Source organism: Daldinia vernicosa (genome assembly GCF_022497035.1).
Source record: "Daldinia vernicosa strain CBS 139.73 unplaced genomic scaffold F5Y00scaffold_99, whole genome shotgun sequence".
In the NCBI taxonomy this organism is placed as follows: domain Eukaryota; kingdom Fungi; phylum Ascomycota; class Sordariomycetes; order Xylariales; family Hypoxylaceae; genus Daldinia; species Daldinia vernicosa.
The window spans coordinates 23,449-38,272 of record NW_025954015.1 but is presented as its reverse complement, the minus strand read 5'-3'; the positions used below and the strand labels follow the sequence as shown (position 1 = coordinate 38,272).

At 46.3% G+C, this 14,824-nt stretch overlaps 6 protein-coding genes across 6 annotated transcripts; 1 reads left to right on the top strand and 5 right to left on the bottom strand.

Annotated features, from left to right (window-relative positions):
* Positions 1 to 231: 231 nt before the first annotated feature.
* F5Y00DRAFT_267168 (uncharacterized protein) lies at positions 232 to 850 on the bottom strand (the record flags this gene model as incomplete). The annotated part of the gene is made up of 3 exons (XM_048012042.1): positions 232 to 306; positions 365 to 613; positions 686 to 850. 3 exons carry the CDS (start codon positions 848 to 850, stop codon positions 232 to 234), a joined length of 489 nt encoding a protein of 162 aa, XP_047859780.1.
* Positions 851 to 1,452: 602 nt separating this feature from the next.
* On the bottom strand, positions 1,453 to 3,430 carry F5Y00DRAFT_274812 (HET-domain-containing protein; the record flags this gene model as incomplete). The annotated part of the gene is made up of 3 exons (XM_048013423.1): positions 1,453 to 2,318; positions 2,377 to 3,075; positions 3,157 to 3,430. 3 exons carry the CDS (start codon positions 3,428 to 3,430, stop codon positions 1,453 to 1,455), a joined length of 1,839 nt encoding a protein of 612 aa, XP_047859779.1.
* Positions 3,431 to 4,113: 683 nt separating this feature from the next.
* On the bottom strand, positions 4,114 to 5,394 carry F5Y00DRAFT_256505 (uncharacterized protein; the record flags this gene model as incomplete). The annotated part of the gene is made up of 1 exon (XM_048010420.1): positions 4,114 to 5,394. One exon carries the CDS (start codon positions 5,392 to 5,394, stop codon positions 4,114 to 4,116), a length of 1,281 nt encoding a protein of 426 aa, XP_047859778.1.
* Positions 5,395 to 6,178: 784 nt separating this feature from the next.
* Positions 6,179 to 7,033, top strand: F5Y00DRAFT_256504 (HET-domain-containing protein; the record flags this gene model as incomplete). Its single annotated transcript, XM_048010419.1, has 1 exon — positions 6,179 to 7,033. One exon carries the CDS (start codon positions 6,179 to 6,181, stop codon positions 7,031 to 7,033), a length of 855 nt encoding a protein of 284 aa, XP_047859777.1.
* A 1,387-nt stretch (positions 7,034 to 8,420) lies between these two features.
* F5Y00DRAFT_267164 (uncharacterized protein) lies at positions 8,421 to 9,833 on the bottom strand (the record flags this gene model as incomplete). The annotated part of the gene is made up of 1 exon (XM_048012041.1): positions 8,421 to 9,833. One exon carries the CDS (start codon positions 9,831 to 9,833, stop codon positions 8,421 to 8,423), a length of 1,413 nt encoding a protein of 470 aa, XP_047859776.1.
* A 1,460-nt stretch (positions 9,834 to 11,293) lies between these two features.
* On the bottom strand, positions 11,294 to 13,208 carry F5Y00DRAFT_222106 (transcriptional activator of glycolytic enzymes-domain-containing protein). Its single transcript, XM_048005673.1, has 2 exons — positions 12,108 to 13,208; positions 11,294 to 12,017 (listed from the first exon to the last, which is right to left on the bottom strand). The coding sequence occupies exons 1-2, from the start codon at positions 12,651 to 12,653 to the stop codon at positions 11,487 to 11,489; spliced, it is 1,077 nt and encodes a 358-aa protein (XP_047859775.1). The 5' UTR covers positions 12,654 to 13,208; the 3' UTR covers positions 11,294 to 11,486.
* Positions 13,209 to 14,824: the final 1,616 nt, after the last annotated feature.

Below are 14,824 nucleotides of genomic sequence, written 5' to 3'. Positions count from 1 at the left end.
CGTCGCAAACCTTATGTTCCCCATTATACCCCCAGGGCTTGGCTCTTTTGGCTTTTCTTTATTCTATTTTGGCCCCGTCATTTTTTTTTTTTTGCTGGTGTTTTTTTTTTTTTTTATGGTTTTTTTTTTTTTTTTTTTTTTTTTTTTTTTTTTTTCATAAAATCTCGTAGTAAAGGCGATTTAATTTGCATGTGCTAAGACTCGACACGTGTGTAAAAGGTAAAAGACTTACTATGTGAGCTGGCGGAATTTCATTGCCTCTTCTTCGGTGCGTATCGCAGGGTTGCCAGTAATCATCCGGAATCCCTTGTAAAAATAAGTCACGATACAGACGTCAAGTATAAGGCCAATTGGTATAACTTACAGGTTTGAATGCGGTAACAGTTGTGTTCTGGTAACTCGGTATGTAGTAAATCGTCATACCACCGCCGTTCGACTCTTCAAAGTAAACATTACCCTTTTGCGGGACACGCTTATACGTCCCATTTCGTGCGCGGAAGAACATGACTGCAGTCCAATAATTGGAAAAGTCCTCGGCAAAGGTGCAAGTCGTGCAAGTAGCCGTGCTGGGGATATCCATAATCTTTGGATCCATCGATGGCTTAAAGGCATTCTACAGATTTCGATTTGTTAGATTAGGCCCCTATAACTACCAGCTTAAATTATGTCAGGTATGTATACGTACTCCGCCGATAACCTGATGAAGATGTGGTGATCCGACAACGCCGGGGTTGACTAAGGGGTCGAGTCGTTCAACGACAAGCTGGGAACACGAAAAGCGAAGTAGAGCAGAGACACCTGGTAAAATAACGCTAGCGCTCGCAAGTACGAAACTCCAATGCGGTCGCATCTTGAACTGTTGAAGTCTAGGTGGAGATTCTCTCGGGTGAGAACCAAAGTTGAATTTTATTATATTTTAACTATAATTTGTTGCTGGTTACTATAGAGATATTGAGATCAAATAAGCTTTGGGTAAGTCTTGAGAACAAGGTATACATGGGAAATCCGTTCTATTAATAGTATAATGCCGCCGGCATGAAGTGCCGCTCTGAAGTCACTGTTTAATATATCATCATTCTAGCCATATTGCCGGTCGGGCGGGTGTTCTGCCCACCAATCAACATCATCTAGTCCCGCGTAAGATAGTAACAAGTCCAAATTTACACGATAAGGTCGCTATAGAACAATCCCACGCGCCGACTGGACGAATTTGAACGATATATCTACCTTAGGTAGTTTCCTAGGCTGTGCCTAGTGGCGAATACCTGGCCCATACGAATGGATCTGATGTTGGTTTTCTTTGTATACCTATGCACTCTGAATTTCTGGAAACTCTCGCTATTATATAGGAACTTCATTCAAAGTCTCGCGTATCTTTTATGCCAAAGAGTCCCGCCATACTTGTTCTCAGTATTTGGCGCTATATTATTTGCTGAATGACTACTCGCGTCATTATACTAATTGAATGATCGTAGGCTCCTGCTCAATTAATCCAGGCGGAAACCGATCTATCATACCTAGCCTCCGATATATAGACTCCGTCCCTTCGACAAGACGAAGGACCAGTCCTGGGCCCTTTGTACCGCGAAGAATATAAACATCCATTGGACTCTCGGCATCACAAGTTAGTTCCGACGTTACGTCAACATACCAATTCTTCTCTTGAGTCTCTGCGGCTTGAATCCGCCGCCGAGGGTCGAGTATGTTCTTCTGATAGTCGAATGGAACCCAGGCACGGGCCCGGTATAATAACCCTCGAATGGTTATATTCTTAGCACAGATCTTCGCAAGAGGCCTAGATATTTCTGGGTCGTATGAGATATGAAGTATTTCAATACCCTCAAGTACACGTGTGCTGGGTGCGTATCGAAATGATCCGGACACTGATACCCATGACCACGATGGAACCTCTTTACTAGTATTACGTTTCGAAATAATACTATAATTCGTGCCAAACGATGCACTAGCTTCCCAAAATAGATCGGAAAGTAAGGTTGTCTCCCATAAACCATTCACATATCGGCCGAGACCCCTTTCGTAGAATGGTTGCGCTATTCCCGCCAAGGCAGGCAATCTGTCTGTGTCGTATGTTATTCCCTTAAGTAGATAAGCTTCCATTATATCTTCCCATAGTCGGTATAAGGCCTTCAACGAGCCACCGCGAAGCTGGGTGTCAAATCTGGCCTTTAGATCACTCGAGGAGACAACTTCACGCGTGTTCTCAGTATACTCCCCGCAGTTGCAGCACCGCTTGGAGAGGCATACCCAAAGTATCTCCCACTGCGTAAATGACAATACGCGTGGGGATAGAAGATACTCTGCGTTTATTGTTAACTATGAGTATTCTTAAAGAAAAAGGGGGCTATATCAACCCACCCTGGAAACACCAAGATCGTTCGAGCAAAGGCGCTCGTGTCGAGGAATCTAGGCCGTAATGGGTGTTGGCAAAGTATGGTGTATGTTCCAGTGCTGGGCGCACATTCACGGTGGTAGGCAGGCCTGTTGTAAGACGTCGTTCGGTAGTGTGTCGAGCATCTAGTATGTCATGTCGATAGAATAAGCCACCACTACTGTCGGCTGATGCGGTTGCTGCGATAGTGACATACGAATTACCGTACACGTCTGCCATATGTGAGGCTTCGTTTATCCAGTCTTCCAGGCTATCTTGGATAATACAAAGAGAATCGATCCAAAGATAGCGACATTGAAGCTGTCGTGTAATATATATCGCATCCTGGAATGTCCTTGGTAACGACTCGATCGATATCCCCTCTTTATTTTTACCTAGCGTTTCGGCCGTCGTCATAGAGGGGACAATGCCTCCCCAGCAATGGCTCAGAGCTGTATAAGGGCCCTTATCGGTCTTGACCGGCTCATATACGAAGGCATAGTCTTGATCTCGCGACACATCTAGCACTCTGGTGGGAAGATAGTCGCTCAGGCGGCTTCTACAGATATCATGCTTGTCGTTGCAATGGGTAACCCAACTTTTCATTTGTGAAAGGTACTTCTCAGATGCGGTATTCGGCTCAAGGTCGCTGCTCGGTTTGAAAGTACCTGATAACGGGTCGTGCGCTGATATTGTTTAGCTAATATGGACACCCTCTTCACAAGTCGTTCGATACCTAAGAGGTAGGTAGCTAAGAATATACATACCGTCTTTAGTATAGTAATGAAGGCCTACCCATGCTTTGTCTTCGGGTGACTGCTTATACTGAAGGCGGAATGGACCTTCTTCCTGACGCAACACGATCCACTGAACTGTCCCCGGGCTCACTAGGCAGAAGGCTTCCAGGCCTTCCCAAAGAATCGAGCAAAGCTGACAAGTGGGCGCTGAGCTCTCTAGCTCATGACCCGTGCCACCGGTTATGAAACCTCCAGAAAGTCCTGGTAAAGGTTCCAGGTTGCGGCATGTAGTACATGAATCCATTTTTGACGCGTTTTGGTTGATATTTTATGGTCATATGGATGAGTTCAGCTGGAGATCATTATTCATTCCTATCAGCATCATAACCTGAAACCCCGGGCATTCAGCTTGTGTAGCCCCCAAGAGGTCTGCATTGCGTGGTATTCTCGTTAGGGAAATTTAGGTATTACTGATTTTATGACCTGTAATATTTTACCTTGACCATGGTACTTCTTGTATCAGATCATCAGCTCATCAGCTCATCCGATACATAGCTACCTAGCCAATAATAAAGTAGGTTTTACCCTTCCACAGCAGTTTAACTAAGTTTGTTCTATAGGTAAACTTATAAGAGATATTAAATACCTAGTTAAATATTACTAATAACTAATAGAAGTCTGATGAAGTCTCCTTGTTCTTAGCTAGGTACTTTCTTCCATAAAAATTCAACAGGGGTTAGAAACTACCCCTGAAGAAAAATCAGCGCAACCAATCAAATAAGAGAGAATTCGAAATGCTGAATCCTACCTACGAGAGCCTACTATATTGTATCGACTTGCTATCAATTCATATAGCCAGTAGCATTGAAGACTATAGAATGACTGAATTGTCATATAGGTATCCTAACCTCGATTTCCAAACTATTAAATTGTGGGTGAACACTCCAACATAAAACGGGACAAGATCACCATAGTAACTTTTTAAATCTAGACACCTGCGCCTGTGATTTGTAACTGGTAGTCCAAACCCCGACTTACGTCGCTAGTGAGTGAGAAAGGATCATACAGATAGAGCGTATTCGGTGTGTTCGCAACCACGAGAGTAGCCTCCTCCCCGCTAGCCAAATTTGCTTGCACCTTGTTATCTACCACCTCGATATACCTAGCAGCTCCATTGGAACCTTTTACCGCCAGAGTTGCTGTATATGGTGCCGTAGCAGTAACAATGATACTAATCGACGATCCAGTTGCCTTCAAGGGGATGATGTTGGCGCCCATATAACGCGGCTGCCGAGCTGCTTTAACTCGATACCTCCCATTGCCCTGGGAATCCAAATTCGCGTAGTTGAACTCTTTCCTCTGCCTCTCGAATAGAGCCCTGGCCTTTTCGTGTCCGAGGTCGACATACGCCATTCTAGCCCAGTAGCGACCGACAATCGTCTGGATTTTTGTAGGCGATGCGAGCTGATCCAAAACATGTAGAGGGGTCTCATTGCTGTTCCTCTTGTATTTCCTCCATACGTTCGGAAAATTCGCCATCCCCAGACCGGCGTAGTTGTCTGGATTATTCGTAATGTAAGTCAGGAATGGCCATGCTTCGTAATAGTTTCCGGTACCGCTTGACCCATCCACGATTACTTGGAAAGAATCGCTTATAACTTTCTTGAGATTCATGAGAGTGTCGCCACTTGGTTGATTATAGCGCGCCCTCGAGTCTGCACAAATCGAAGAAGTTATAAACGTGTCGGCGACGAAGTTGGCGACCGTCTCCCACCATGCCCCCGTCCGGCCCTGGTCAATCCAGTATCTCTCAGCATATGTGAGAGCATGCCCGAACTCGTGAACAGTAATCGAAGGCGTACTCATCCATTGCGTAACGACATTTAGGAAACTTAGGCCAGTGGCGCTATCGGTTCCGGTATTGGCAGCAGTATTAGCCCCTAAATCCGCAACGTCGTAGACATTCATCTTGTACCAGGGGCCGTTATCATCGTCTTGATTGAATGAGAGGCCCGTCGACCTCCATCCTTGACCAGTTACGAAACAGTCGTAGGCTGACTCAAGAGTCTGCAGTACGGCGTTCGCGACAGAATCGCTTGTCGCATCATAGACGCGAAAATGCGGCGAGTCCTTGTATCTGTTTCCTCCGGGGCCAACCCTCGTGTTCGGTGTGAATTCAGCCGGAGGTGCAGCTTGCACTCGCGTAGGAGCAGCAATAACCCCAGCAGCCCACCACAAGGGGAAAATGGTTAAGGTGAATCCTCTCATTGCTCCGAATATGTAAGGCCGTCTTAAATGCGATGCATGAGTAAGGTTTAGACCAGTTGGAAACCCCTAGAGCGACGATCATCAATTTTATGGCCGGAAGCTGAGCTCATTATGAACTCTGGTAGCGGAGCCGAGATGTAGTCTTTCCGAGATTGGATGTTTCTTCAACCACATTAAGCGGATAGCCTAAAATGCGTTGCAACCAAACCATACGACTTATCACCTAATGTTTTCGCACCTATAGGAGCTAGTTTGAACTAAGAGAGCTCCTATTACTGTAATTAAGGGCGAAGGAAAGATACAGATTCTCTTATACCTAGTCCACCTATGGCCAAATCGTAGTAGAAGCAACTTCTTGGAACCTTGGTGGCAACATGAGGAAGGAGAATAAGTTATACTAGCAAACAACTACGGTAAGTTGATAACTTCCCCCCATATTCATGTCAAGATACGTGCTAGAGTATCGTCTCTATCACTACATACTAGTATTTCAAAGCTATGAAGTGATTTTCGCTATTCGGAGAAGATGCTCAAATATTATCGATAGTTACCTAGTAACAGGTATACTGTTATAGTACGGATACGGGAGCTTGTTCATTTTCACATATGCAATAATAATATGCATAGGGGTAGGACAGAAAATGCCAAGAGAGGTCGAGATCTACAGTTTCGGGTTGGGGCTGGTGGTAACGTGGTCCCCTTTCAATCTCGCGTCAGCGTTATACAAAGTGAACTTTACACTACTCGGGTTGGCCATAGATATCTACAGCAAACCAACTTAATAATGCGATTGCTCAATACGTCTTCTATTACCCTTGAAGAATTCCAAGGCTCGCCCCCTGAGTATGCGATATTATCGCATACTTGGCTCGACGACGAAGTAACACTGCAAGACCTCACTCTGGACAAAGATCGAACTAAGGCTGGCTGGGATAAGATTCTGAATTGCTGTCGAAAGTGCTTAAAGGAAGGATGGAAATACGTTTGGATCGATACCTGCTGCATCGACAAAACTAGCAGCGCCGAGTTATCGGAAGCCATCAACTCCATGTTCGCATGGTACCAACGCGCGGCTATCTGCTACGCCTTCTTGAGTGACGTCTGGAGAGTTCGGAAAGGTGACGAGCCAGGAACACTTGCGAGGTCACGCTGGTTTACTCGAGGTTGGACGTTGCAAGAACTTCTAGCGCCCTCGTATCTCATATTCCTAGACAGCAGCTGGCGGGAAATAGGCTCGCGTTCGTTTCTTTCCTCGACGATTGAGACGATCACGGGCATCTCTGCGTATCAGATGGCCCATTTTAGAGACTGCAGTATTGCCACCAAGATGTCCTGGGCCGCAGGCCGGCAGACCACTCGTATCGAAGACCAAGCCTACTGCTTGCTCGGTTTATTTGGCATAAATATGCCTTTGCTCTACGGCGAAGAGGAAAAGGCGTTCATCCGTCTGCAGCAGGAGATTTTGAGGGTCTCGGATGACGAAACGATTTTTGCGTGGCGAGGTAAGTCAGCGCGCCAAAGAGTAGTATCCCCTAGCCAGATAACTCAACAGGGAAAATCTCTTAGGAAAGAGAACATCTCCGGAGTACCAAGATGTTCTCTGTGGAATGCTAGCTACATCCCCTATTTGCTTTTCTAGATCTGCTCACTACGAGCCGTTTCTCATAGATGAGCAGCGGGCTGAGTATGCGATGACCAACAAAGGACTTGGTATGACCATTGACATATGGAGGTATATTGGGCCGGATGTCGCAAAGGGTGCGCGACCGATGCGCTATCTTGCACCGTTGAATTGTCAGTCCACGATAGATAATAAAGCCGTAGCAGTCATCTTGCTACGCGAAAGCGAGGAATCCTACGTTCGTGTGGACGCCCACGAGTTAGCCCCCTGGCACGACGAGGTTTCTAAGACTGATCTCTGGGAGTTAATCCCCAGGAAGCGGCTATATGTACGACAGGTTGAAGAGTATTCCGGTACCCCTAAAGACTTACTAAAATCAGGATATCGCTTCACCTTTCACGCCACGTATGCCGTACGTTTACGAGAGCTATACGAGTATCCAGATGGATCATACACGCCCTCTAGGATATTAGATTATGAAGATATATATCGCGACTTCAATCATCTAACGATGGCTAAGCGCAGTTTTCGAATGCTTATACTCGTAGATATTGCGGATATGGAGCTGGTTTTATGCGTTTCTACGTTCAATAACTTCTTCGCGTTATCAATGTACGTGAAAAACGAGTTTCCGGAGATGACGGACATATTAGATGAAGCAGAGGAGGCGTTGAAACAAGCTACAGATACTGTGTCTTTGAAATTTCCAGAACAGAACTTCGTGGTTAAGGCAAGAATACGACCTAAGCCAACATTAGACGATAAGACAAAAAGCATTAAAAAGTCTGTCCAACTCGACATGGATTGCCAAACTTACGACTACTTCGACCCATTTGACGAATGGGATTTATTACCTGAACATTTAAACCCCGAATACTGTCCAGTGCCACACGATTAGGAGCCGAGCCCACGTCGAAAGAACGATTTAGAGTCGAGGCGTAGGTATTCGCCGTCGCCGTCATCTCTACCGTATCGAGAACCGTCTACAGAGAGGGTATCTTCCGGAAACGCTATAGACGATAGAATATAGCAAGTTCGGTCGGCAGAAGAGGGTATTTCGCACGCTAATAAACAAGTCGATGGCCCCTTTTATACAAGTGGGGAAGTAAATAAGGGGGAAGGGGGGTCAATACCAATGCCGCCTAAGTGATTGGCGCATGTATTATGAATTTGGTCAATTATCACATCAATATCTATGAATCTAGATAGTGGCGGGTAAATACTTATTATTCATTACGATCATCTACAGAAGGTGTCCTATTTGCTAACTAGAGCGCAGGCCAAGACATACCCTAATTTCAAGCAAAGTCCCAGGTTAAATGTATGATCCCTAGTAAGACCAAGTGTACGACCCCGACTGGACCATCAAGACTCAACTCGGTGGTATGCTATACGGGCCATCTACTTACGATGACTTTCTACTTCGCAAATTGTATCGTGGGGTTTCCGCATTGAGCTTCTCCCAGTATGCGTCAACAAGCTGAGTAGAAATATCAGCGACACGCTCCCATGTCTCTTTATCATTTTCCCAGTCTCCTTCCCAGCGAACCTTGTACCATTTTACGGCGGGACGTGCGGCGTGGGGAGGATGGTGGCCTACTAAGGCCTCAACATCGTGTACGTTGTCTTCTTCGTCCAGCTCAACTTCAACTTCAGCGCTGTCGGGTATAGGGCTGGTGCTTATATTTGCCTCCGGCGTAGGAGTTGTTGGGGGAGATACAGGCGTGGTAGTAGGGCGTTTAGGTGAATAGGGCGACAAGAGGGTGTCCATAGGGAGAGTGTTTGTAGGGAACGTAGGTTTAAGGAGCGTAGATGTAGAGGGAGTGGGTGTAGATGGAGTGGGTGTAGATGGAGGTGTAAAAAACGTATCTGTGGGATTATCATCCAGAAGAGCTTCTAGTTGTTTCTCGGGAGGTACTACGTGTGAAGGAGACATAGGATAGATATATGGCATACCAGGATTATATATCATCTCAGGGGGGTTCTGTTTCGGTAGCAAAGCACCATTTAAATTTAGGGCCGTAGAGAACACCGCGTCCGGGTCCGATCCGACTCTGCTTGCCCCTGCGATCCACGGAACAACGTATGGATCGTCGTCCATCGGGAGGATTCCGGCACAAAACTTGTCCCACAACGGTGTGTTATGTGGCCACGAGACCGTACTGGTGTCGAGAGACCATCTACTATCCGCGACTCGCAGACCCAAGAACTTCGACACATATTCGTTGCGCCTCGGGTCTGCCTCGGCGCCGGGACGAGGGGGAAGCGCGCCGGGCCCGGAATTCAGATCATAGAGTATAGCGAACTGGGCAAGGCAATCCTTCGCTTTAATAGCAATTTCATGTAGTCGCGTACGCAACCACTCGGCATTTGCCAGCCCGGCAGCGTACGAGGAGGATCCTTCTATACTGATGGGCAAATTTATCAGATGGTGATAAGAGAACCACAGCTCGGCGCCGGCTTTGAATAGCCACCCCGCAATATACAGATGGGTTGGATTATGCCCCCTGTATATATTTAGAAATGAGATGTCCTTAGTCTCACCATTTTCTTCGTCGACAAAGTGGTGATACTTGGTCCATATACTACAATTATCCGACCAGCACCAGTGATGACGCTCAAGACGGCAGCATCCAGGGTGCCAAGGACAATACTGATTCATATCAATTTGCTCTGCGATATGAGGATAGTCGCATATCTTACTATCTGGTTCCTGCCACGGGCTGTAAACTGTGTAGCCCGTGATAGGATTTATAATGCTTTGACGACGGGTGTCGTGCTCGGGGGTGGTGCAATGGACGTAGATCTCGAGACACATCTTCAAATGAAATACACTATCAAGATATAACACGTAGTCCGGTAATATGGATTGGCATGACCTCTCAGGAGGTCATGGTAAATAGGTACATTATAGATATATATACGATGCTGCTTTTGTTCCAGGTATCTAATTGACAGCGGAGTCAAGTCTGAACAATGTTCATCAACCCCATTACCACCGCCCAACGACAACATTATAATCTAGACAAGTTCTTTGTTTACCATTCGTTAGAGCAAAGCCCTTCCGAATTTCTCTCACATTTCCATCATCTTGCGAACAATACCTTAGTGCCAATAAACAATATCTTACCCAAGCCGCTTTCTTTCTCTTAGCCCAATAAGCTTACTCCTACTCTTCCCCCGTGTTCGCCTTCTCCCACCTCAAAGTTCATCTACCGAAGCTGGGGCCTTGCACCTGACCCTTTCTCTTCCTCACTTGGCCTCGATGTGGTTAAGTCAATCAAGACGTCGTAGTTGGGTTCTGGAGTCGGAGTCCGACGGCTGTGCTCGGTGATCATCCGGGCATCGGGCTCGCGCCAAGAATCCGACCAAAAATAAACCAGCTCAATTACCCTCAACCGGAGATGCAGTTAGGATAGCAGCTCGGTCGGTTGGCTTGAAGTCAACAACCTGGAAATTTAAGTAGGTAGCGTCGTAATATGCGGCTGAGCAGCTTACGCGATGATTATTAGCATCAAACCAAGGAAAAAGTGGGAATAGGGGCCAATACAGCTGAGTACATGGTCCTCGTCTGACCGATGCCGACATTGAGCAGGTAAATTTAGCTTGCATCTTCTTCGTTTTCAATTATTTGGAGACGACGGCGATATATCTGGTGACGTGGTCGGATATCCGGGACCTTTGTGTTCGCCAGGGTATTACTTCTACCCCATGGGCTTACTGTGACGACCAAATGCACCGCCAATCATATTATGTAGGTATTTGCACATTTTTGTATATCGTGAATTTTGTGTAACCGATTCATGCCGCCACGATAAATCATTACGTTGCTGGTTATAAAGTCCTTAGTACATATGTGAGATCCGCGATGCAGACCCCATATGTAGTCATACCCAAGTACCGAAGCCACGCTGCCAATGTACTTGTTGGGAAACACTCGAGAGAGGCGCGTGACTATGCGATGGGGATCATTTGTCTCGGATCTTGTAGCTTATTACTGGCACCTATTTTGTGACCTCTATGCACATGCCCAGAATGTTGTATTAGGAAAAGCCAACGCATGTTGTTTGTCGGTAGCATGGTAGTATGGTAGCAGGCGCTTCGAAGCCACGCTTGTGTAATTGCTTGGTAGACTACCTCCTACGACCAAGTAACGACATGTTTCCTAATCACCGCTAAAACGTCGTCTCGGTGGTCTCTCGTTACCACGGATACCCGTCTAGACACTAGACACTAGCCATGGGCTATTCGTTCGTTCAACCAGTGAACAATAAACATACTGTAGCAGGCCGTTAAGAATAATATCCTCTCGGACAACCATGATATGCCGATTCCGATTCCGCTGCCGCATTCCTCTTGCTAGCAGTCCCGTAAATGCAGCCTCATATATGTGTGGTATCAATGCCGCTCCCCATATAACGCCAATCCCGAATTAAACACCTAGGTACGGCCACAATGCGAAGTTGCCATGCTAAGTGACCATGCTGTCGTCCCCGATTCCTTTATCCTTCCGTTCGTCTTGGAGCATCCGAATTAGCTTATTGATCGTATTTCCGTCGCGCAGCCTTTCGACCTCTCTCACCGCCTCATCTTCATCCAAGCCCTCCGCCATATATTCTTTGATCTTGTCCCAGATGACCTTTCGCCTCGAGTACCATGTGCGGCCCCGCGGCTCCGGTCGCCAGCGCGAACCCCACGCAGCATCCAATTCCTCAATTGCAGGCTGTCCATCCATTCCCTCCCGGTACTCTTTCCATACCTCCTCTACCGTGCCGACAGTCCCGTATTTATACTGAGGAGGCACTGCAGATCCCGGTGTTTGCGCGGCCGGTCTAGGTTGAACGGCCTGAGAAGAAGTGGATGGGGAAGTTGGAGGAGGCCTAGCAGGGCGGCTTGGCGTTTGCATAGAAATCGGCGGTCCCCGAGGGTATGAAGCAGCCGACAGTTGCGGAGGGGGCGGGGGTATAATAGGTCGTACGGAGGAATCGCGGGAGCTGAGTGCCTATAAAAAAAAGGTGCAACGGGTTAGTGGATAATATAAATAAATTTTGGATACGGGGAATGGCATGGGGTTTTGGGGCATGACACGTACCGAAGCTGCAGCTTGATGGGAGGCCACTAAACTTCCACGAAGGTCATTCAGCTGTTGGCTGATGGCATCGAATTGCGCCGAGATATGAGCGACGTATTGCTGGTGTTGCATCTGAATCTGGAGGATGGTGGCGATTAATTGCTCGGGGGTCCTGCCCAGCAGCTGTTCCTCTGTAACCATAGCGGGTAGGGACATAGCAGCTTGAGGTTGATGATAGAATTGGGTTGCTGTCGTAGTCGGAGGAGCCGAAGCTGAAGACGACGAAGGAGCAATAATAGGAGCGGCAGCCAAGGGACTCGGATTCGGAATGGGGTTCGTTCTGGTACTAGATGTAGCTTGTCTTTTTGAAGGAATGACGCTTGCGCCGGCACTGCGCTGCAGATCGGCTGCAGCAGGTCGCTTCAATGACGCCCCTGTCGCTGCAGGGCCTGGACCAGGTACCGGAAGAGCTGAGGTAGTGGTGCTAGTGGTAATGGTTGGGTCCGTGGCCGCGGCCGTAGATGGGGGCGGTACGTTACTAAGGCCGGCCGAGGGCGAAGGCAGCATGACGGGCCCCCTTTAACCAGTAAACTCGTCCGAGAGATCCAGGTAGGGGGGGGTGATAATTAAAATAAAAAGAGTAGTAGAGCTTCAAGTTATATGGTGGGGGGTTGGAAAAGGGGGGGTATGAAAGAATAAGAAAAAATAAGCTAGAACAAAAATGAATAAATCAAAGTAAGAAAAGTAAAAAAATAATAAAAATAATTAATAAAATAATTAAGATATTAAAATAGTTCGGGGAACGGATATGTTCAAGAAGGGAAAGAGTTAAAAATAAGAATGCAAAGAGACTTTTTGGGTGATCAGACGGACGTCCGGGCTAGCCGGGGCCCTGTTTCTCTTAGTTGAAAATAAAAATAGTAGAAGTAGAAAGTAGAGGTAGAAGTAGTAAGAGAAATGTAAGAGTAGGAGTAATAAGAGTAAGTAAGTAAGATGGAAAGACCAGGTTAGGTGAAGAAACAGATGATAGATGACAACCTAGACAAGGAAGTAATGAGACCAGGACCAGGACACCAGGATAACCAGAACACAGAACAAGGACAAGCGACCCGAAGTAAATAGGAATAGCTATGCGGTAGTTGATGAATGATGACAGTGATGACGATGACGATGGCGATGGGTGAGAACGCGACTTAGAAGAAAAAGGAATAAGTCGGCATCTACATCAGTAGCAGCAGGAATGGAATACCTCTATCGGAAGTAATCCAGCGGAAGTATCCAGCGATCCAACGATCCAGCAACAGTAACATCAGCTTGTGATAGTAAAAAGGTATCAAGGTATCAACCTGGTAGGTTATCAACCATGGGGCTTCAGCATCAGCATCAGAATCAGCATCGTCGATATCAGTTAATATTTTACCATGCGCGAGATGCGGCGAACTTGACCGAAGACCAAGGATGGCATTCCTATCGTCTACATATGTAATGCAAATGTGTGTTGTCCCGGTTTGTGTCGCCGTGGACGGGGTCACCTGCGGTGTGTGTCGGCTGTCAACGTGTTGGTGACATGTTGTGTGTGAGAGTGTAAAAAAAGCGTAAGAGTTGAGGCCTGATGAGTGTACGTGCGTTGCATATGTTGGTGGTGGTGATTATTACGATTATTATGATAATTTTGGTTTCACACCTGTATTTTCATCTCTTCATTTTCAAGTTTGTTTTGGTTGAACCCCCGTTTGATGATTTGTAGCAGAAAATGGAAGTGAGCAACCTCCATGTACAAAAAGAGCATTGGGCAATTGAGTCCCTTTAGGTTAGGTATATTGATTATGTACTGGTACGATATGATCTCATACAAGATATGGTATCCGGCTAGGTATATTCCACTTGTAGGTACAAATCTCAATTATCCCTACCCGTAGCTAAAAATGTGGAATCAACATGGACATCTTGGTTTATCTAGGCTAGATCACGTGACATCAAAGCTAAAATGGTAACTGGGGGCTGTTGAAGGTAGCACTCAGCAAGCAATAGGGTGGTAGTACATACCCTTTAGCGGTCTAGCTACCTGCTTGGCGGCAATCTTGCAATCTTGGCTCATTCGGCAGGGAAAGCAGGGAAAGCAGGGAAGGGGACCTAGGTATAGTGGATCTGGTTTTACAAATAATGGTAATTGGGTAACATCAATTGTAACTGCTGCAACTACTGCAACTACTGCAACTTTGCTGCAGATGCAAACATCTAATGTAACTCTTGTAACGCTTGGAAAGCAATCCGTACCTATTAGGTACCAGACTCAGTGCAGAAGAAAAAGACTTACGCGTCACACACTGCAGCGACAACCATTGCGGGCGAAAGAGACATTGTGTTACCTGAGAGGTCTGAGAGAGTTTGGCCATCACAAAAAAAAAAGATTACTGGATTACTGTATCATGTATATTTTTATACATATTTATATACATCGAATGTCAATCAATTCCTTAAACTCTCTTCCGATCTAGATTATCTTTCTTTGACAGAAACCCCATCGTCCAATCCATCCAATCATCTGGGATAAGCCGCATACTTACAAGTTACTTACAAGTAAATACCTACACACATATTACATTCACAAGTTACCTACCCTTATACATGCCTACTTAAGCCCTGCATAAACATCTGATTCTCATGATCTTCTTTCCCCCGGTCCAGTTGACACCTGCCATCATGCAAAAATAAATTAACTGACAAGACAGATGATT

Coding starts and splice junctions, on each gene's coding strand:
- F5Y00DRAFT_222106 (XM_048005673.1), bottom strand. CDS start 12,653: ATGCTGCCTTCGCCCTCGGCCGGCCTTAGTAACGTACCGCCCCCATCT. Junction 12,018..12,107: donor CCCATCAAGCTGCAGCTTCG/GTACGTGTCATG, acceptor TTTTTTTTATAG/GCACTCAGCTCCCGCGATTC.